The 23,079-nt window shown below is 39.8% G+C and overlaps 1 protein-coding gene across 5 annotated transcripts in view; it reads right to left on the reverse strand.

Moving 5' to 3' along the window:
* The window catches only part of lrrfip1a (leucine rich repeat (in FLII) interacting protein 1a), a 46,482-nt gene extending 24,181 nt beyond the window's left edge, over window positions 1-22,301 (reverse strand). For 3 of the 5 annotated variants that reach the window (XM_073473634.1, XM_073473633.1, XM_073473630.1), the window contains exons 1-2: window positions 21,836-22,297; window positions 3,565-3,651 (exon numbers count right to left, since the gene is read on the reverse strand). In XM_073473634.1, coding sequence (XP_073329735.1) covers window positions 3,565-3,651; window positions 21,836-21,925 — 177 coding nt within the window. In that variant the 5' untranslated portion in view covers window positions 21,926-22,297. Of the gene's footprint in view, window positions 1-3,564; window positions 3,652-21,835 lie in introns of all 5 variants that reach the window. The other 2 variants (XM_073473632.1, XM_073473631.1) reach the window with 2 other exon arrangements.
* Between the last annotated feature and the right edge of the window lie 778 nt (window positions 22,302-23,079).

Below are 23,079 nucleotides of genomic sequence, written 5' to 3' on the forward strand. Positions count from 1 at the left end.
TGTGTCTGGACACCCAATTAGCAAGTGAGCCAAACGCCGTCATAAGCCCATTCATGAAATGAGTTGCACAATCAGCTTACGTATGTTTGAACCAGTTCTGTTCAACTCACCAAGCTCCCCTTCTTGATCGGAGGGGTTTGTGGGCGCCCGGTGAGGGCAGCCCTCAGCCCCCTCCCTGCCAGCCGACGCCCGGCCGTCCTGCTGCCCTCAGGGTGCCAGGACAGGTTGCATCTTTCGCCAGTCAGCAGGTAAGACCACGGGCGGTCATGTAGGCAGGATCACGGCAGAACGGAGCGCAGAGATATGAGCTCAGAACAACAGAGGCAACCGCACGGTTCTCGTTCACTGGTACACAGCTAATAATCCAGCTTTAAGTCCTGTCTTCAGTGTGTGAGGAAACATCCAAAAGTCCCGGAGGTGGCTGTGAGCGCAGAGACCCATCGCTCATGTCAACAACACCGCAACAACGAGAACTGCTCCACTGTAGGCTGGACCAAGGAGCGCAACCTGCTAAGCTACTTTAGATCTCGGCTAAAGGGTTTAAGGGACACACACACACACACACACATGCAGAAACACAGACACACAGACACACGCAGACACACACACACCGACCAGACTCGGCTTAACAATGACCATTAATCCGGTGAGTGGTGACTGGTGTATGTGTGTGTTCACGTGCAGACTGTTGTTGTTTGGGATCAGCACCTGTGTTTTGATTGCAGAATAATTGAGCTGAAATGCTGATTATCCCACTATAACTTAATGGGAGAAGGGTTGGCTATAATGACAAGCACCAGTTCTCTCCTGTAAATTGGATCAGACGGATGCCAAGTGGTTATTTTTAAATGTGTGACCAAATATGTTGTCAGATTAAATGCAGTCAGAGATTTATGGTCAGTACCTGAGGCATAGTAGCTAATACTTTTATTATCCCTCGTTGTAATAGTGTGATTAATGTTGTAGATACAGTTGATTATCCATGAGAAGGATTTCTTTATGTCAGTATTTAATGTTATTTTTGCAAAAACATACTGAAGTACTTTGAATTTTCCTGATATTTAATTCACATGATTAGCCCAAAAAAGTCAGAATTTTACCTGCAAACTGTTTCTCAATTTTATTTCAAGCAATATATATATATCAATATTAGGGGTGCCACGATTTCAATACTAAATTTAAAAATCGATCGAAATGTGCTTTCAATTTGGATAATTACAATTCAGTGGCCTATCCTCTGTGCACAAAGATGATCAACTGACTGGTATTGGAGGTAACTCTGACAGCGTCTGAGACATGTTTATTTTCTTTATTGATTTGTTTGGTAAAAGGGTTTACTCAAAACATATTAAAGAAACCAAACTTTATAACAAACTGAATTTCTATCTTTAGTTAATTATTGGTACTCTTTGTTTGCATTTTTTTTCTCCCAACCACACAACAAGAAACATCTTTAGGTTACAAAGAGGGGTCAACATGAGAAAGTTGAGAAAGAGAATTAGGTCGAAGGTCCCCAGGGTTTAATTTCAAATCCTCTCTGGACTCAGAAATTAGTCAACCTTTACAAGTTCAGTTTCGACAGGTGAGAGGCAGAAATCTGTTTGTGTGTATGGGATTACTCCAGGCTAAGAATAGTGATCATGGGAAAGTGTGACCCCCCATGGTTCAGATTAGAGGTGCTAAACTAGAGAAAGAAAAACACCAGTAACACACAGACTGTTGAGCTGTGCACCTGCTTCAACACAAATCAGAGTGAAGTGCTGGAGCCAACACTGACACTGGATGTACCAGCCAGAGTTTCAGGGTCTCTGTGGTCTCTATATCTAACTTTTGAGAGGTACACAATCTTTTATTAATGTTAAATAAAAAATACCACACATTTAATACCTCTAGTTCAGGTCTGGACATTTCTGGAGGGTTCCAGGTATCAGCCACAGTGGCCAAGCAGATGAGTAAGCAAGTACTGTTGTACTACATACTGAATGTAGTTATCCAAAGAGGCAGGACTACACAAAGAGAACCATGATGCACCCAAATCATTGACGTCTTAAAACACGTGTATTTCACAGGTCACAGAATGTAAATAACTGTTGTATTTTGGTTTGGAAGAACTGAGAAACCGAGTGCCTTGGGTTTTCATCTTCAGAGTCTCTTGTCTCTTTCAGAGAAGGGTTTTAATCAAATGTGTGAATTGAAAAGTTTCCATTCAGTCTCAAAAGTCTTGGAACATTTTTTCAGTTTGGCCTGAGATTAACTGGAAAAGGTTCAAACCCTCTTTGAGGACTTTCATCTCATTGCTTTGGCAAACTATGTGCTAAACAGTGGGAGGCTACACTGTCAAACAAAATATCTGTGTTCTCTCATCTTTTTACCTCATGTACTCATCACGTACCTTGTACTTGCTAAATGTTTCCTAAACAATGGAAGGCTATGTCTAAAATATAAGAATACTTCACTTACTCTAATATACTGTTGTGTAGTTGGAACAATAACTAACACAAATCCACTTCGGACCAGACAAACAAGATGAGCTGCACATGTGATATTTCATCACCTTTAATCCAGATATTTTCACATTATTTTAAAGATATAATATGTAACATATCTGCATTAAAATGTCTAAATAAGACTCGACCTTTGATATATATTTTAAGTTGTGACAAACATTATTCCAAATGTTTCCAATAATGTTCAAACTAGAGAAATCTATACTGTTATTCAAAGGGACATTGTGTTTTATTTGGTTGCCTTTCATTGGATAATGGATAATGAATTATGTTAAAAGTAAACAGTCCTGTAGACAACAACTCCCATGATCCCACAGTAATTAACTACATCTTTTGTTTTTATTGTTTTGATTGTGAGACCCCTAGTGGCAGATAGTCCATGTTCAGATGCCTCTTAGACTAAACCAGTCATTCAAAATGAAATGCCTCTGTAGATATTAGGTTTTTCAAATGAAGTTCTGCAGTTGTAGTTATTTAAATGAAATCCACATGGTCCAGGGTTGGTTGGTAATGATATTTTACTGCAGAACTGGTTGATAAGGAGGAGTGTGTTTTATCCCCTCATCCTGAATCAACTTGTGTATGTTTTTCAAGCTTTTTTCTGAACTTTCTGTGAACAACAGACTCTGAGGAAATCAACAGCAGTGCTCCTCAGTGCTACACCCTGTTTACACCTCTGACCTATGACCTACAGGATTTAAGAGTCACAGCTTAGGAGCGTAAAGCAATGTTGACAGGAAATGCTTTAGGTCCAAAGTGCCAACAGAGGACCAACAAGACTGCGGAAATCCTCTTCTTACGTAGGGTCATACATAAACAAGCCATGTGTCATACAATAGCACCTGGTGTTACAAACATTAATGCAATAAATCCCAATATCAAGATGTTTGGGTTTCGGCTTATTTAAAGTACCGAAGAAATCTTAAACACTATGTGATACCTGAATAAAACAATGTGTCACAAGGCCATACAACAAGTGTTGATGTCCTTAACAGTTATCCATACGGTGTATTTTGTATTCATAGTTTTAAATGTACGAGTGCATCCTGACTTGTACCTCTTTCTGTTGTCTCTCCAGCTCCTTCATGCGGATCTCTCTGGCCTCTGCCCTGGCTGCCCTCTTGGCTGCCAGCCTGGCCTCGGCCTGAGAAACAGATAAAGAAAGAAACGGAAAAAGAGAAGTGAGAACAGCAGACAATGTAGCTGGGATACAGTGACACACATCTACACATCTATAAATGAACAGGCGTGTGAACTGAGGTCCAGTTCCTCGACAGAGACATGTGAAATCTGCCAGACATGTTTGGGAAGTGAATGCACCAAAGGTTTCAGCAACATGAACTTTTATTCTAAAGACCTAGGGATTTATTGTTACAGACAAAAAATAATTGATTTAGCAGTTTGAGTAATGTTTTTTAAGAATAAAATCAAAATTCTTTGATTCCAGCTTCTTTAAAGAGCAACTTTTAATCAATTAATAAATTGCCTCTAGTGATACTGTTTGTTCCAGCCTTACGTTATATCAATATATGCTTTTGACTCTTCAGTCGAAGTACCTAAAACATTTTCAGTCCTCACAGATCATGTTCCTTGTCACAGTAGACTGGATTAGCAGTGTTGTAGCAGTGTCTATAAACACAGGATATCAGGTGTCCTTTAAACTCTGAATAGCTGTAGTGGACCGTATTAATAAATATACAATCTTGTGAGAAATCTTTAGACCCGTGCAGACATGCAATCACAACAGTGTGTAAATGTGTGTATGTATTTATATTTCTGTATTTGAAGGCATTGCCTTTGCTCCACTCAGCACTCAGAGGAGAGCAGGGCCTTTTCCTTAAAAGGACCTCTCTGTGAGCGTGTACTGTATGAGTGTGTGTAAGCATTTCCTTCCTCTAACTTTGTGGTAGGCACTGTGTGGTTGCAGTCTGTGCGCCTCTAGGCGGGGTAACTGCAAGCCCTCCCATCATCGCGCTAATGCATTTCCCCACTGTCAGTCACCATGACCAAGTAACAGGAAAACAGACAAAGAAAAGAGTCGGCTTCAAAGAAAACATGTTCACACACTGAAACTTTCAGCCATGACTCAGTTAAACGTTTTCACATACTTTTAAAATCTTTATCACCGTGTCTGGCAAGTGGAATATAATGAATAAGTAGAACATGTTCCTGTAACTTAAGGAATTTCCTCCGTATAAAGGACAAAAACCAGATGAATGAAAAGGCTGACCTCTGTATACATCTCTCTCTCTCTCTGCCATTTGTACTTCCCCAAACTTAAAACATGAACTTTCGGGGAATTTGGTAGCGTGTCCTCTACTCGAGTTCACTCAGACAAACAGATCTGGTTTTACATTTTCATCTTGCACTTAATAAGTAACTAAACCCGGGCTAAAAATCCCTAGGAACTATTAATATGGTTACGATGCTTGTGTGTTTTCACACTAAAGACATGTTTGTATCAAGGACCCCACTGTGCCTGTTAGTGTCACGATTTCGATTCAAAATCAAAAATCGATCGAAATGAGCCTTCAATTTTGATCATCAAATTGAAAGGCAGTATCACCGATGGCCCTGGATGAGCCGACTTGAGCACATCCAGCATGCATACAAAAGAGAAAAAAAACTTCTGAACAACACTTCAGACGAGGCAGCTATCTTACTGGTAGCCTGCAGCCACAGTTGCAGACACAAAGGATATGTATCCTTTGTGAACGAAGACAAAAACTGACCAGTACAATCCTTCTCTGAGCTCTTTAAGAAAGAGGGTTTACTCGTGGGAGATGAACTGAACTGAACTGGTAACACTGCCAGCGATCCTTTATTGATTTGCTTGGAAAGACTGGTTTACCCAGGACAGATTTGAGAGACCAAACTTTATAACAAACTGAATTTCTATCCTTTTTTGGTTATTGCTGAATCACTGAAGGGCTGGTATTTTTTGTTGAACTCTTTTCAGTCAATATTATTTGCAATATGCCTAACCTTAACCTGCCAAAAAAGCCACCAGAAAAAAAGTCAACCTTTAGGTTTAAAATACTCCTATCTTTTTAAAGAATAATTTATAAATGTAAATGATGATCTTTACAAATCCAGATGGGAGTCTAACAATAGCACAGCCTTCAGCGCTGGAAAATGTTTTTAAATCGAAAGTCAAATTGATTTGTGGACTTGGAGAATTGTGACCCCCCTTGTGCCCGTTCAAACATCTGAAGTCCACAAGCCAGGACAACATCCCCCACCGGCTTCCCACCCATTAACATTACCAGCTGTGTTGGTTACATGATATTACCAGACTGGAGACCCTGCTGTCAGGAACTGAACCAGAGCCCCTGCAGGTCTCAGATGTTTGATCTTCCTGCACACACAGTTCTTATCAAACTCAATTTATCCATGAAACTCTTTAAATGTACTTAATAAGTTCAGTATAATACAACAGGTGAAGTTACTGCACTTTTCATTGCAAATTCCCACTAATATCATAAAGTTACAAACACATAATATATATGAAATTATATCATCCACATGTTCCATGTTATGTGATCAATATTATATTAAATATTTATGTGTGTTATGTTGGGCTGGCAGCCCTCTTTGCTCTCCTGTGTGGTGAGTTTGTCCTCACAACCTGATTGTGGCTGACTGGCACACTTTGTCCCGTTCACATCCTGTGCAGTTCAGCCCTTCACATCACAATAACGTGCTAGGGCCGCAACTAAGGATAATTTCAATATCGATTCATCTACAGATTATTTTCATGATTAATCGATTAGTTGTCTGTGACTGTATCATGTCTTCAAAATGTCAAGAAATCGTGAAAAAATGCTCATCACAATTTCCCAGAGCCCAAAGTGACGTCTTCACATTGCTTTGTTTGGTCAACTAACAGTCCAAAAGCAAAACGTTCATGAATGACAAAAAGGAGCAGCATATCCTCGTTCTTTTAAGAGGCCTGAACAAGCAAATGATTCATATTTTTCTAAAAAGTGAGTGAAAAGATTAATTGCTTATCAAAATAGTTGGCAGTAACTTTCTTTCGATCAACTAATCGATTATTCGACAAATCATTGCAGCTCTATATTGTGCAAAGCTGTACCAAAGTGGGCTGTGATCACAATTACACAGCACGTGACTACACACAAGAGTGATGATGGTTGTGGTCGACAACCTACGTGAACACGTGTAGATGCTCTTTAAGTTACAAAGGCACGATTCAAGTTGCGAGCTCCGAAGTCTGCAGGATGATTTACGTAACGGCCATCTGCCTCGATCTGCTTTTAAAGTGTTTCAGTGTTAGACAAATGGCCGACAGAGGCCTGAAATGTTAGAACAGCAGGTTTGTTGCTGCATCAGTAGAGATGCTTTTTACCCTGCAGTGAGATGTGTGTGTACTAAGTACATCCTGCGTGTGGATTTGTGTGAATGAGAACCAGGACGTTCATAAAAAGAGAACGCTCTCCTCAGTAAACACTCAAAAAACTAATCAAGCAAGTCACAAAAAGCTCTTCATAACAGTCGTCTGAGCGATGAAGGAGACGTTCCAGAAATAGTCCTCACTGATTGCTGTTCTCCCTGCGGCTCACTCACTGACTGCTTCAATGGCATTTCCTCTCAGTCAGTGATTGGTCATTGTCCTTGGGATTCTTCAAATTTGTGCCTGTGGCTTTCAAACACACATAAAATAAGCTCTTAAAATCTAATGCTGTACCTGTGTTGAAGCCAATGTGTACAGAATCCCTCTTATAAAACTAACATTATCTTCCATGAACTTTGGATGAGGTGACAAAGTTGCAGCATCAGAGGAGTAATATGACATCAGTATATTCAAGATGTTTTATTGACTTAATTTAAAAGGAAGGCGAGAGAAAAGACAGACATTTCAATCAGCCAGGGGTGGAAACAACTGGCAAATATTTTTTTTACAGCCGTTTATAAATTGTAGTGTCAGATGGGTGGGTACCACAGTGCCACATACAATGCAACACAACACAATACAATAAGTGCCAGGACATGCACACAATGATATCGTACTGAATTAGACCTTCCTTGAATGACAACTTACTTGACACCTTCTGAATTGTCCGGATGCAGTTAACCACACCTAACAACAGCAAGCTGATTCAAACAAATCCAACAGTTATTTTCAAGTCCGCTGTTAGAACAAACTTTGACATGACTTATATTATGGCCAAGAAAGTTTGTCCAAACACACAGAGAATTGTTTTAGAGGCACTATGTGTAGAAATGTAGGCTGTACAACTATACAGCACAATATTTGGTCTTAACTGCAGTCAACTTATTTGGACCAGGTCAAGTTATATTAAATATCTTTATGCACTGACACCGAGGGTGGAAATGTCTCGATTATAAGATTTCTGGCCTTGGTTGAACAATTAAGTCAAAAACTTATGTTGCTCCTTTGCAAAAATATCACTCTCTTGCACTGAATTATGGACAAAAATTAGGCTAACATTACTTATATGTTGGGAGATGTGTTGGAGGGAGGCAGTGAGTGATAAAATAAACACACCCAGTATTTTACTGGACAGCAAAAACTGGACAAGTTGCATTGTGTGTTAAATCTACCCCACAAGAAATTAAATAGGTGTTACAAAAATAATTTGAGGAACCGAAATTGTCTTTTTAATCCAGAGCTGCTGTCTGCAAAAATAAAGAATACAGTGAGCATGTCTAATCAGCCAAGAATTGAGGAAGCACTGTCAAGTTTGTTGTCCAACTCTGAGAGAGGTGTGTGCAGCTGAGTCATGACTGTGATGTTTGCCACATTTATGAAGTGTTTTTTCTTAGAGCTGCTATGTGAAAAATGTTTTTTTTTATATATATTACAGCACATGTACAAAACTCTGCAGACAGATTAATGTTTTGTGTTTCTAATGTTTATGGACCGAGGTGGGTCACACCGATACTGGTGTTGAAAAGATGCAATTCCTGTATTGTAGACTGTTGTGGTATGATATTTAAAGGACTTTCTAAATAAAAAGAAAGTTCAGATTTACATGACTGCTTTTATTAATTAATGAAAAAGTAGCTATGTGCGGTAATATAGAAAATTAAGGAATGCCTGATACATGGAGATGCATGGAGAGCAAGTCAATTCAAGAGAGGTATTAAATGAGATTGAGTTATCAATCCTTCATAAGTCTAAACAAATGCCAACACATATAGTATGATTTGGAACAACACATTAGAAGTATATTACATACAGTATATTATATTTGAAGTATTTGCCAGGCACATGTAACAGGAAGCAGTCATGGTCACTGGTGCATGACTGCAGCCAAGCATGAAAATATGATATACAGCCAGCTGAGACTGAATCAGTTTACTTTAATTTGAAAAGACGTTTCTGCCTCTTAAACATTTTATACAACTCTTGCCATTTTGTAAACTGTCAGCATCCTTACTGGTAATTTCAGTACTAAATGTCTGAGCGTAGCAGCTCCTCAAAACCTCCTGACACAGAGAGGTGTGAATTATTTCATCATTTACACATTACTGCCTTCCTTTTTATGGGGTGGGAGTGCTGTGCTGGCTAAAAAACACACTTTAGGGTAATTAAAAACAGGCTGACTTGTACAAACAGTCAGGAAACTGTATTCAAAGCAGACAAAAACAGTAATCTGCACACCTGACAACCAATGCTAATATTCAATCATCTAAAAAAGTATATTTAACAGTAATATTGAGTTGTTTATCTTGTATATTTTTTTCTTTCTTACTCAAACTGATTCATCAATTATCGAAATAGTTAGTGATTAATTTAATAGTTGAAAACTGATTGATTAATTGTTGCAGCTCTGGTCTACATTCTTGTCTTAATTATCTGACATCACCGAGTTGCATCAATGTGTCAAACTTCCCCCACATTATGTAACTTTAAAAACTTTTAGCTTCGGGTTTATGATGCAATTCTTTAACAAAAGTCCCTTCTTACGGTTATCAAAATACACCCTTATGTCCATGCATGTTTTACCTGTAAGTGTATACTGTAGCCTGTAGTCAGAAAGATGCATCTAAATAGGCCAAAAGACAAAATCACACATCTTTCTTTCCTCCTCCTTTACAGCTATTTATAACGACCTACATGGTCCCGGGTTCTATCAAAAACTGCTCTAATTCAGCACAATTTCAATGAGGTGACTGTCCTCCTGAGAGAGAATGAGCTAGATCATTACAAAAACGGATCCTGTAACATGATGTGTCACTTAGACATAACTTCTGAAATGGTTTAAATGCTGAGAAAAAGGGGAAAAAAAGAGTTTAACGTATTGTGTAAAGCTTGATTATGTAACATAGTTAATGTTCTCCTTCCTCCGAGTCCTGACTTTGCAGTTTTATCATCAAGAGCTATGAGGCAAAAACGTAAAGACAATGCTTTAGCTTCCTTAAATTAACTGCAAACAAAATTTTATCTTGTCACAATTATTTAAAACACATACAAAAATCTACACATAGTTGTTTTAAATTGAACTTTTCAGGCCTAAATATTGTGTGCAACACACTGAGGTGACCACAAAGGACAGAGCTGGCTTCTGTCACTCTGATCCCTTGAGTCTGACAATCTCTAAGGGCAGTGTGGCTTCAAAAAGACACCAGAACTAAATGCCAGCCTGGTCTGACTCTGTTACCAGCGAGCTGAATTCCCACGCCCTGAATGCCAGTCGTCAGCAACCAAAATGAACGGGTATTTTAATGACGCCGAGTGCTGACAGGCTGGACAAAGAGAGCATACAGAAATAGCTCTGATTTCTGTGTTTAAAATGAGGTGGGACCACAGTATTCAGTATTAAGTTAAGGGTTATGATGACTAGCTGTAAAGGAAAAAAAAAAAAGTTTCCTTCCTCTTTTCAAAACCTTATAAACCTCCCAGATGTTGCCTAAAAGGGAGTGGCTGCTAAAACACTCTGCTAACACTGTAGCCACAGACATGAGTCAACTGAACGGAAGTCTTACTCGCACAAGGAGCAGAAACGATAAATTGAGCCTTTGTTTCCAATTCCTTATAAAATGTCGCAAAAAATGATTCAATGTATGCTCACAAAGAAAGCTACAGACCATAGAAACTACTGTGTAGGAGCTTAAATGCAAAATGTCTATTTGATGTTTCAGTTATTTACATTTAATAATTTAAGTTCATTTGTGTAACAGAAATTTACAGGCATTAAGAAGCAAGTGGAAATAATATATATATAATTTTGCACGTTGATATTCTATAGATAGTTCATAAAAATGTGTAAAATCTCACTTATATTGCATTTGTAATATTTTGGAAGTAGGTATCTATGATTATCAGTTCCTAGTAACTGCGCTGTTTTATTTTGAAAGTCTGGTGAGAGTAGTTTCGTTTCCCAGGTGGTTCCCCCCCGTGCAGTCAGGCAAAGAGTGGAGCCAGACAGTTTTTGACCTCTAGCGGTGGAACGATTCTTGCTTTAGTCATTAATAACTTTTGGATTTGACAATTTTCTGTACCACGTTTTCTTTTGTTGAAGTAAACTGCTGAACTTTATCGAGTGGTCCTGTGGATTGATTTTGAATTAATGAAGACAAAGGGAACTGTGGAGGGAATGACTTAAAAAATATTAGTAGTACAGCTTTAGGATTTTGCCAGGTCCCATGAATTTAATAAAAGTGTGAGCATGATTTTCTTTTGAGAAAATCCATGACATGAACTGTGAAAAGTTCTGGATTTTGTGTAAGGACAGTGTGGTATATACATATATCTTTTTATATAATAGTTTGAAAATGTAAATGACAGTTTTAAGGGCATAAAATGAATGATCTGCTGATCTTTACAAATACAGATGATGCAAAAAGTTGAACAATGGCATAGACGTCAGTACTACAAAACCTAATATTTGAACACCCACCACATTTTCCTGACGTATTATATGAAGTTTAAGATATACTGTACAAGTACTGAGGCCGCAGTGATCATAGAGATCCACACAGATCAACACAGACTCATCCTCCTCCTCACATTTATGAAACACCTTCAACTGCCGGTTACTCAAAGAAACACTCCTTCCTGCCTCCTTCACTCAGCCATGCAACTAAACCTCAGGCTGCACCACAAACACACCGAACAGCTGTAGAGCTCTCAGCACTGCAAACAAACTGGTTAGCAGCTCAGCTAAGTATGTGAGTCTACGTCAGGCCAGGAGTATAAACAAACATTTCTACATTTCTAAAAATAAAACAATGGAGGCAGCTGGGTTTGAACAGTGAAGAAATGTAATGTAACCAGCAAAACTAGATTACGGTCGGTTGATTACAGTCAACAAACATGATACTGGACTGTTCTTCTCAAGAAGCTGTGGGTCCCACCACAACAACACTGTCTGGTACTGTATACGACCATCACTTGAGATATTTTGGTTGAGGTTACCCACATGTTTCCAATTGGTTGTCCAGTGTGGGGCCCTGCTTGTTTTTCCTCATGGAAGTAATAGAAAGCTTCTTGTGGCTTGAACATCATGCTTCAGGCACCAAGAGTTTATGTTGCAACTCTCACTGTGACTGAAGCATGATGGGAGTAAGCAATACCTCACGGGAAGTTACACAATGTAGCTCTGTGAGCACGGCAGTGAATAACAGGAGATCAGTTGCAGAGAGGAATTTCTTTGACATGTTTATTTCCAAAAGATTTATTTCTTCATGAATTACATTCAAACAAATGCTGTTTACTTCTTGCCTCTGGGTGCTGACACCCGAGTAAGGGAGGGGTTGCATGCCTTGCTCACGGGCACACTAAACAGGTTTAGTAAAGGAGACGGTGACAGGTTGTGACTTCAGGGGGAATGCCACAGATTTTTATTATTTACTTGTCACGGCAGTGCTCCAGTCATCTTTCCCCACAGGTTCACTACGCTGGCTCCATGTAGTAGCTCACATCCAGTTCAGGACTACAGGGCAGTGCCAAGAATTGCTCCCTCCTACCTCAGAGTTGTAGTCAAACCCTAACCCCACCTTCTGCCCAACACCGTCACTCTGAAGACCTTGTGGATGCTCATCTTGGTCATGGCTCTATTTTTTCCTGGCCTCACAGTGATGGAATAAACTCCCAACTTTTCAGACGACTCCTCAACACCCCATGCTCACACTTCTAGCTCATTTCTTATTAAATGAAAGCTTGCACTGCAGCTCACGCTGTGAACATGCTTTCAGCTGTTAATTGGGAAGGTCTCACTTCCAACTTTAGATCGCATATAGCTCTTCTAATTATTGGGAGCACTTTGGATGAAAGTAACCAGACTAATGTTGTGTAATGTTACGGACCTTGGTATGATAGGGAGAATTGTTATATTCACTAACAGAGGACCGTCGGCCTGGTGCGTCAGTGCCCTAAGAGACCTGAATATCATCCTCTAACATGTCCATATTGTTGGTATATAGCCTGTTGTGTGGTATCACTGTGCCTGAACTGCATTTTAATTGTTGCTTCGCAAATGGGCTGCATCTCTCAGGCTGAGAGAACAGAGACCTAAGTGTAAGTGAAATGAAGGGTCACTATTGTAACATTAGCCCACAGAAAAGAAAAAATTCAACTAGCTATGAAGCATTAAAGGACGTTTACACCAGCATTTTATTTGAGGGTGTCCAGTCCTAAGAATATTGTAGAGAGAAAGGCTGTTCAAAAACTCAGCAGCGTTGGTTCATCGCTGCTTTGATCACACGGGAACATATTTCTGTCAGGAAGCGGTTAAAAGTGTTTGACCATCTGTCTTATTTTGGTCCTATCTGCTTGTAGCATCATCGCTGCTTGGTTTATCAGCGCAGCACCGCTCTCAGCGTACCTGATCTGATCGACTGTAACACCTGCAGTCAGTTCCAGCCGTGCCCCACCCCCCACTGTTCCCTAAGCTTTGGAAGAAACTCGGCCATGGTGAATAAACAGGAAGGAGTTTGTGATAACAATCTGCATGGGCTGTGCGTGTGATGATGTCATCAAGAGGAAGCCAACACACACAGAGCCACTTCCTTTTAAGGAGACACGAGTCGGGCAAGCCAAGCTGAACTGAAGCCAGTCGCTTGTGTATATACACATATCAGGAAATGCACGAGTGATTGTTTGGGCCATTAATGTTTGTTTAAGTGCTTCATGGCATAATGGGTGTTCACTGGAAAATGTCAATCTGTTCCGGACACATGCTGGGTGGCACAGCGGGTTGACTCACCTAAATGTCGTGTTTAGAAGTGAGAACATTCAAACATCTTAATGAATATGAGTTACAAAACGTCACTGTTTATTCAGTTGGAATTTTTGGCTGTCATTCTGTAAATGTGTGCTGCGTGTCCCCATCATTAAAGATTAACTCAGCTATGTCTTCACGAGGGGCTGTGGCTTTCTGGCTCCTTCCCTAGATGACTTTTAGAATGAAAAGGGGATTGTGTGGTGGGCTTCCCCTTCCTCGCCGTCAAGCTCCAGACTAATCCACTCTAAATACTCAATTCTCTTCAACGCCTCACTGAGCTTCTGACAGTCACCCAGTGCAAACCCGGCGACTTAATCCCCAGTTTAGATCGTCTCCTCAAACTAGCGTGACAAAACAGACTATCAGCAGAACCCGGAGGAGCTGTTGCTGACTGAGCAACACCAACGGAGGATTAATGCAAAAAAACTGGGGCTACACACACCAGCAATCTTATAATTTAGCTGATTTTGCAGGGGCAATATTTCAGCAAACAATTTTTCTTCTGGTATATAATAAATGTTACCCTCTTACAAGCTTCTACTGTCTGTGGAGCAAATTCTGAGAAATTCAGATACCATATGTGTGAAAGGCCAGTTCTGGCTCATAATATCAACACTGTCTAACAGGTTTCAACGTAGACACCGCAGCCCTATTAAAAAGAAACCATTTGCAGAGGTGTGAATGCACTGCAACCTAAAAAATACTCAAGCCTCAATTAGTATTATGAAACCCTGCTAACAGTGGGGCCTATCAGGATGGTGATATCGGCTGGTCTGTCAGTCGATTTTAATGCTTTGGTCCTGGACAAAATCTCAACAACTGGCAGAGCTGCACACATCGAGATCTAAACTTGAGTCAGATTTAAGTCACACCAGGACTAAGTGTCGACTCGCAGCTCTGGGAGGCTGTACTATGCTAACATCAGCATGCTAACATGCTCCCAATGACAATACTAATGTGCTGATCTTTAGCAGACATGTCCACCATGTTCACCATTTTAGTTTGGCATGCTAACATTTGTTAAATAAACATGCACTAAACACAAAGGGGGGGAAAGGGGAGGTACTTTCTTTGGCAGGTGTATTTGGTCATAAACCAAAATTTCTAGATTAACTGAGATTTTGATCATATTTAATCCCATTACATTTTAATATTTCAGGTGATCAACACAAATTTCTACTTGTACCAAAAAACATGTAAATATAACTGCTGAGCACATTCATGCTCCAAAGGCCCCTCTGGCCTCATGGCCTTTCCTCTAGAGCCACGATAGAACAAACACAACATTTTTAACTACACTACTGGCAAGGATCCAGGAATGGCATAACATCAGTATGTATATATTGTGAAAGTCAGCAGCCAGCACACAAAATGTCTAGTACAAACAAAGTCAGAGCTTCTACTACCTTTTTTTCCCACATTAAACCAAGTACAATGATTATTAAATTGTATTTAAGAGCAAATAACGGCAGGGTTATACATAGACCAGTTTAAATATCTACCTTCAATGTTGTTCACCTCAACAAAACACCTTAATGATGACATTGGCTGCTCCAGAATAACCCCGTACACCTCTGTACACATCAGACTGATCAGTTATAACTTGTTATTCTGTTGTTTATGCAGGAGATGCCAAATAAGGCAGTTCAACACTCCTGTGTGCCACTGCCTCCTTTCAAAATGTATTTTTCTCAAAAGTGGAGTTGCATGTTTTACTCTTGAAATGTATGACGATGCTAACCCTGCTGCATTTCTTAAAATCATTTTTTAGGATTCATTATCATTGCAAATATGGATTAAAAACCCACACCACATCCATCCTGTGTGTTCACATCAAGCCCCATCTGCACCATCCAGACAACTACATGATTTCCTGGAGATTCATCTTTCCGTTTGTGTCGCTGTTGTCGCCATGTGTCACTCTGACTGGCTCAGCTGTTTCATAGCGATGACACTAGTGCACTGGAGCACACAAAAACTGTTTATAGACAATAAAATCAATCAAAAATGACTGGATCAGATCTATAATCTAATCCAAGACTATGTGTCTGTGTAATGACCATAATGTGATGTTACTATAAACAGTCTGACGCTGCTCCATATCTACTTTTGTGCAGTGTGACTGGCTGTACTCTACGTGAAGAGGAGTGTGTGTGAGTGGTAAATAACCTCGACTGTAATCTTGTGCTTTTGAGAATATTATCACTTGTTATGACTTTCCGACACATGGGAGGCATTTAGGAACATAACTCCTCAGCTACACGTCAATATTTATCAAGGGTGCTGTCAAGTTAAATTCAACAACATTCACAAGCCGAGCATCTGCTCGTGAACAAACTGTGCTAGATTTACACTTTGACTCATTACTCAGGATGTGATCGTTGGGTGTGATTCAAACTGGGACACAATCATTACCAGAAGCTTCAAGAAATTGAGAGTTTGCCTCAGGCCAGATTCCAGGACTGTTATCGTTACTGTGACTTTGTTGAGTCAATGTCAGCTGGCTCCAAGCAACAATCACTTCAACTGATATGACTGTTTGGTTGTAAATATACCTTGCACACTAGACATAAGCTGGCAGATATGCTAAAGGTGGTTTAAGGTTGCAAGCAGTGTTAGTTTTAAACTGCGAGATTATTTGCTGGTTGGTGGGCTTACCATCAAATCCCAGTTGTTTGTTTAGGTTTAATGCGCTCTCTCATTACTTGCAGCTACATAATTGTGGTTTACAGAAGCCGTCACACCCAGAAATGTAGACATGAAGACATCTACTGAGCATTTAGTAAAGAAATGTGATGTGTTTCCACTATTTCATTTTACTTTTATACTATATAAATCATCTCCACTCAAACAGAAACAATCTTTTTCATTATTTCACACCGCCTGAAGATTTCATTCATTATAAAAACACATGCAGCCATATGAGTGTAAAACCAAAGATGTAGAAAATAGGAAATACTTGTGGGTCTATGAAATAAACTGTATTATAGACACTTCTAATAAAAAGGCACAAATGCACACATGTATCTGTGATGGACTGATGTACAGAGGAACAAAATCATAATGAAATAAATCCCCCAAAAATTGAGATCTAGCATGTGGGGATTTGATGAATCCTTTTTACCAAATTGTCCTCTTGTCCTCTGAGATTTATGATTAACTGGTTGGTAAATAACCAAACCAAAAGCTGAAGTTGGCCTCCTGCTCATCGGGGTAATTGCCTCAGCTGACTGGTTCAACAAACATGAACAGACAAAAAGAGAAGCAAACAAGCAATGAAAGTGACTGGCTGTTAGAAAAGCATGCAGAGTATGCACTTGAACAATGTAAACAGCCCACAGGAGCTTTACTTACTTTATGTTAAATATTCAAGCTGTCAAAAGCACCTGACCATTTATTTAGAAGTACTGGCAAACGCTACTTGTTGAGGCTTTTTTCCAGTTTTTGGACGATACGGCTAGCTTTAACCTGCTGCTGGTTCCCTGCAGATGCATCCTGTTGATATTGGTAACATGACTCAAAGACTAAAGCCACATAACTGTACTGTGTTTAAGCACAGACTGAGAGACTGTACCTACGCACTCTCATGCTCACAATGCGAGTGCTAATATATTTATATACAAATTATTACAAATTACAAATTATTTAGTCATTTATCACGTAATTACAGTTCAACCTGAGGGGAAAATGAATTTCTGTACCAAAATCCAAGGAAATCTGTCCAATAGTTGAGGCATTACACTAAAAACCACAAATGTCAACCTCATGGTGGCACTAAAGGAAGAGTCGGGGCCTCACCAGGCAAGTATTATATATCCTCTGGTTACCATGGGCACATTTCACTAAAATCCATCCATTAATTGTTGAGATATTTCAGTATGGATCAAAGTGGTGGAATGAACCAACCAACCACAGATGGGCATTGCCATCCTTTTAGTGACACTGCTAAGATGGCTAACAGCTACAATAAGCTACAAGTCTCTAATGTATTTCACTGAATCACTGAATTAATTTGCATTTCAGAACAGTGTAACAGAGGCAGCCATTCACTGAAAATCACAACTGATGGTGGTTTTGTTTTATCAGTGGTGTAGGCTGAGGCTGCTGCTGATAGGCAGTTACTACACAAGTTTAAAGACCCTGCACACCCATGCAGTTTAGACATTTGTCATACAGGCCTGTTGACATTTTGTCATGTTATAGTAGGAAGCAGCTAGATGGAACTTAGCTATCATTTAATTTATCATTCAAATCTGTGATGTTTCTACTGTGACATGTCAAAACATCTTATTTGAAAAAGATCCTATCATACTTTTGGTATTCGTATTAGCTTAGTTCATGAAGTGTGGTGACCTCATGTGTTTCCTAGCTTAGTTTACTCAGACAGGATAACTCAAACACTCATGAGGATGTGCAGGGGCCTTAAATAATATTCAAATCACACACCATACGACGCTGCTACTACTTTATCTCTGAATTACATCATTCGGCTAAAAGCTCTTAAGAGCTCATGTCCTTGCTTGATATATTACTCCTCTACTCATTGTTTTGTTCTGCAGTGTAACTTAATATGTACAGTATGATTCATTCTTTCTAAGATCAGACTGTAAATGATATCCCTAACTACCTAAAGCCTGCCTTCATTAAAAGAAAAGTTAAAAAATGTTTGTGTAAATTATTTCTGAGACATATATTCATAAATATTTTCCAGCCTAAAGATACCTGCCCAGGTCAGCTATAGTGAGCTGAAAGCATGCTACAAATTCACGTTTACAACTGGATTTAAATTGTTTGACATCAGCAGGGAAGAAACTCCATAAAGTACAGAATTACGAACACTCTGGTAGTCCATGCTGACATTTCTTCCTGATAACTCTGGCTGTGTGGTCTTCTCCCATTTGGTCCAAGATAAGTCAGGTTTATTGGCAGTTTATCTGAGACCTGTGATACTAAGAGGAGAGGAGAAATGTACAGCGGCTAAAAACAGCAGCTTAAACTCCCTGACTCCCCAGACAAACTCTGTGCCAAAGTAAATTACTGTTTCCATGTTTCCATGCTGGTGGGATGGCCATTTGGTCCGCCACACCCCTCCTCCCTTCCCCATCCCCCACCCCCAGACTCAATCTAAAACTGGGGTGCAGCAACAGCTGATCTTTCAGGAGCGTCTATTTTTAAAACTCTTTTGCAGAACAGGCCAACTCATCAGGGCTGACATACCGTCCTGTCAGAGGACTGCCAGTGAGGTACGTGACCCCCTCCTCTACTTAAAGGCCCAGACTCTCTCATCGCTGCACAGATGTGACAGAAAACAGGCCACAATTACTGCGTTACTGCTGGAGTTGTTGCTCACTACCACAAGTGACAGATCAGTCAGTCATCAGAGAACCTCCGGCTTAGATACGGTGTATCTGCTGCTGCGAACTTAAGCTCTGACAAACTGCAGGAACATTGCTGCCACCGCAAATAGACTACAACAAGACTTCCAGCTACAGGAATGTGCAACCTCAGATACATTACTGCAGAGTCAATAGTCAGCTAAGCAGTTAAGAGAAGATAACATTCAAACAGTCAAACCTCTGCAGGCCTGACATTGGTACCAAGGCTATTCACAGCTAGAGAGTGATGACAATGGGGTGTGTGTTTGTCAGTTAACGGTGACATGCAAATTTGCTGAAACATCCGGGTTGGGTTAGCACAGACCCGACTTCCTCCCGACTGCAAGGGTGTCAGAGCTGCCTCAAATCACCATCATACTATGGGGACGACGTTCAGGTTTTGATGCTCAACGCCTCACTGAGGGAAAGACTCAGACTAAGATCCACATTGATTAACTTGGAAATGTATTTCAGGCAACACTTAACGTTCATTGTTGAGTATTTCCACAAATAACACAGATAACATCCTCGAAGAAACATCCCAAACGCTGCTTCAGAACAATAAATATCTGGCTTTTCTTTGTTTTTCCTCCACTGTTGGCATTTTCCTTTGATGTTACACTCAAATATTGATTTTCAGCCTGTTTCACACCTCAAAGGCACCAGTTCAGACCCGGAGCATGCAGGGAATCACACTTCAAACAGGGAGACTTAAGTCCTGAAGACACACTGGGCATTATTCCTGCCATAAAACATTCATTTATCCCACACTAGACTCATCATCATAAAGAGATTAGGAGCCTTTAAACAGTGTAAACCTGTCACAACACGACTTCAGCACCTGTAAGAAACAACTGCTGCCAGCTCCACTCTTGCATTATTGAGGGGGAGCCCAACAATCCCTGCAGGTCAGTACATGAAGGCTTATTCTTTGGTACTGTGAGCCATTTTAATAAGCTGGCGGTTACAGAAAGCAGAGCTGCCACAGGACTGTATTAGATACAGTTAGGCCTGTTACAATGACTACTTTGGTTGGACAATATATTGTACCATAAATAATTTAGGTTATGAAATTGTAGTCATTTCAAGACCATTTTATGCCACTAATAAAATTATAATGTAACAGCCCAATAATACAATTACACTCTTCCAAGGAGCAAATTTTTAATTCTTAATAATATTTGCACAATGGATTCGGACTGTGAAAGAAATGTTTCTATTAAATCAAAATTAAATTAAATCCCACAACCAAAACAATATATTAAATGGATTCTTGAGCTTTGTTAACAAAAATGTCACTTAAATAAATATTAAACACTGTTACAGAGGAATAGTTTCACTCCTCAACATGTAATATACTGCCAACCTATTTTTTGCCACTGTTCGTTGGGTCATGTCCACATATCGATAATTATACAGTGGATACAGTACCGCTAAACATATACTTCGATAACGTAATTATCGCAACAGGCCTACATGCAGATTATAATTACAAGACTTTAAAAAGTGCAAACGTTACAACTTTGTCATACTGTTTGGTTAGACTGACCAGTTTAACAAGAGGAGCACATGGTGGCCCTGTCTTGGACGCCTTGGATACAGGATATTGTCCAGCTGAGTCATCACACCGAGATGACAAACATCCCTGCAGCTATCAAACCTGCAGTTCAAGTTATTGTCTTTGCACCTTGTGAATTTAATGCTTTCCTACATGCCACCTCTCAGGTCTTGGACTGAATGGACCAACCTTAGACACAGCCTACCTGCAACTATGTCACCAGGAAGTAATTACTCATTTTACCAACGGTTTATTAGGGCTGGGCGATATATCAGTAATCTATTGTTATCATGATATGAGACTATACATCGTGATATCGTTATATGTGACGTCTTTTTCTGGTTTTAAAGGCTGCATCACATTAAAGTGATGCTCATACCAGCGTGTTACATCCACGCTACTAAAGATTACTGATCAAGAATTAGCACTGTGTTAATATTTTGTTACAATCACATCACAGACAAATCGGTATCGGCGTTTATGTTATCGATAGCGGCCGATATGAAATCTTTTTGGTTTTGAAGAACACAGTGCAGAAAACGATGCTCAGGGTGATTCATAAATATTGAATTTCGAGGTGAAGTTTACCGTTTCAGCGTCATTTTAGACGATAAAGTTTATTGTTAAACTGTTAAATATTCTGCCTCCGTAACATATTTTGGTGTTTTTGGTCACATTTGAGGGATCACTGCAAAAGATTTGAGTATATCGGCCCATATATCGACATCAGATAAATAATATCTGTACTGACCCCAAATCTGTATATCAGTCGTAACATTTCAACATGTATAACATCATTTTCATACTGAATTGACATAAAAGGAAGGTATAAATCAATTTAAAAGTGTTGGGTATACTCTGGAAAAAGGACAGCAATGCCCATAATGTGATTTCTTGCCTTGGAGAGTCTCAAAAAGTGTGTATATTTAAAAAGGAAGTGATAAAATGTAGTTTATTAGGGTACAGTGTCTTATTTTTCCATTAGAAAAGTGAAATTCTGGATGAATTATAAATTTTGGACGTGAATTTTGACTCATCTGGTGAACGTGTTAGCTTCTTTAGCAACACATCTGTCAGTATGTAGGTTTTTTTTGGGGGGGGGTCACAGCGGCTTAAAAAAAAAGAAGTTTTCGGGGGGTAAATAAATGATTTTATTCAACATTTAACAGACTCTCCACTCACCTCTCTCGCTATGAGGTTGAGGGCATCGTCCTCCGCCGTCGACTTCTCCTTCTTGGTGGATCTTTTCCGCCCGGTGCCCTGAGTCCCCATGTTCCCTCGGATAAAGTCACTAATAATAATCCAGACGTGTCGGTGGGAAAAAGGTTGTTTTTAAAGTGAAAGACGAGGGGACGACACGAAGCGGCGGCTCATTGTTTCCTCTGTCCCCGCGGCTCCGGCTCCTTCCTGGCGGTTGGTGGCTGTCGGCTCCTGCCCCCCCCACGTGCTGCGCTTCTGATGCGTTTACTGTCCAACTCCCGACTACAGCTCCACTCCACAGTCCGTCCGCTTAAAATGACACAAACGCACGACAATTAAAGAGTTAACGTGAGTTAAACCGAGAGGGTCGTTGTTAAAGTGTGTTTTGTGTTTAGCTAGCGGCGGTGAAACTACTCGCAGCAGCAGCAGCAGCAGACCCGCTGTCACTGACGCTCGGCAACTTCAAAGGCTGTGCTCGTTCAGGACGCGTTCACGGGGTGTCGGACATGTGGGTTACGCCAGAAACTCTGGGCATTAAAGGTGCATTATGTAGTTTTGGGGAGGAAAACTCACTTTGTTTTCACGACTGAATAAACTGAATACACAAACTGGCCTTAAAGGACGACGCAGTTTTATTTTGTTTTACTGCTGATTATATGTGGCGGACCCTGCCACCTTTCTAGCTTCAAACAGTGTTCTCGGGATTTTCCTCTGAAAAACAGTTTGTTTATTCACTTATGGAATTTTTTTTTCTTTCGTATGAGTTTGTATTATTACCTCATTAATATTGTAAATATAAAAATTCTGAGTTTGAATTTCTTCTCCAAAACTACATAGTGCACCTTAAAGGTTGGTTCTCAACCTATTTCACATCAAGGACCTCTAAACTGACATATATTAGACCACAGGCCTGCTTTTAATAAGATTAAACTAGAAGTCAACCAAAATAAAACATGACAAATAACTCTGAGGTTAAAATAAAGTGTAAGTTTACCTATATTTCTGTCTGTTGGACGCTTGGACCCCCTGACACCCCTGGGTGTCACCTGACCGCATTTTGAGAACTCAGATCAGTAGAGGAAGTATTTAGAGCCATTAAAAAAAGTACAAATACAACAATGTGGAAATACTACTACTACTACTACTACTACTACTACTACTACTACTATAAGCACTTCTATATTTTTGTTTGAAAAAATCTTAATGTGTAAGTAGCTGGTAACTCA

The sequence above is a fragment of the Pagrus major genome, chromosome 9 (genome assembly GCF_040436345.1).
Source record: "Pagrus major chromosome 9, Pma_NU_1.0".
NCBI classification, from domain to species: Eukaryota; Metazoa; Chordata; class Actinopteri; order Spariformes; family Sparidae; genus Pagrus; species Pagrus major.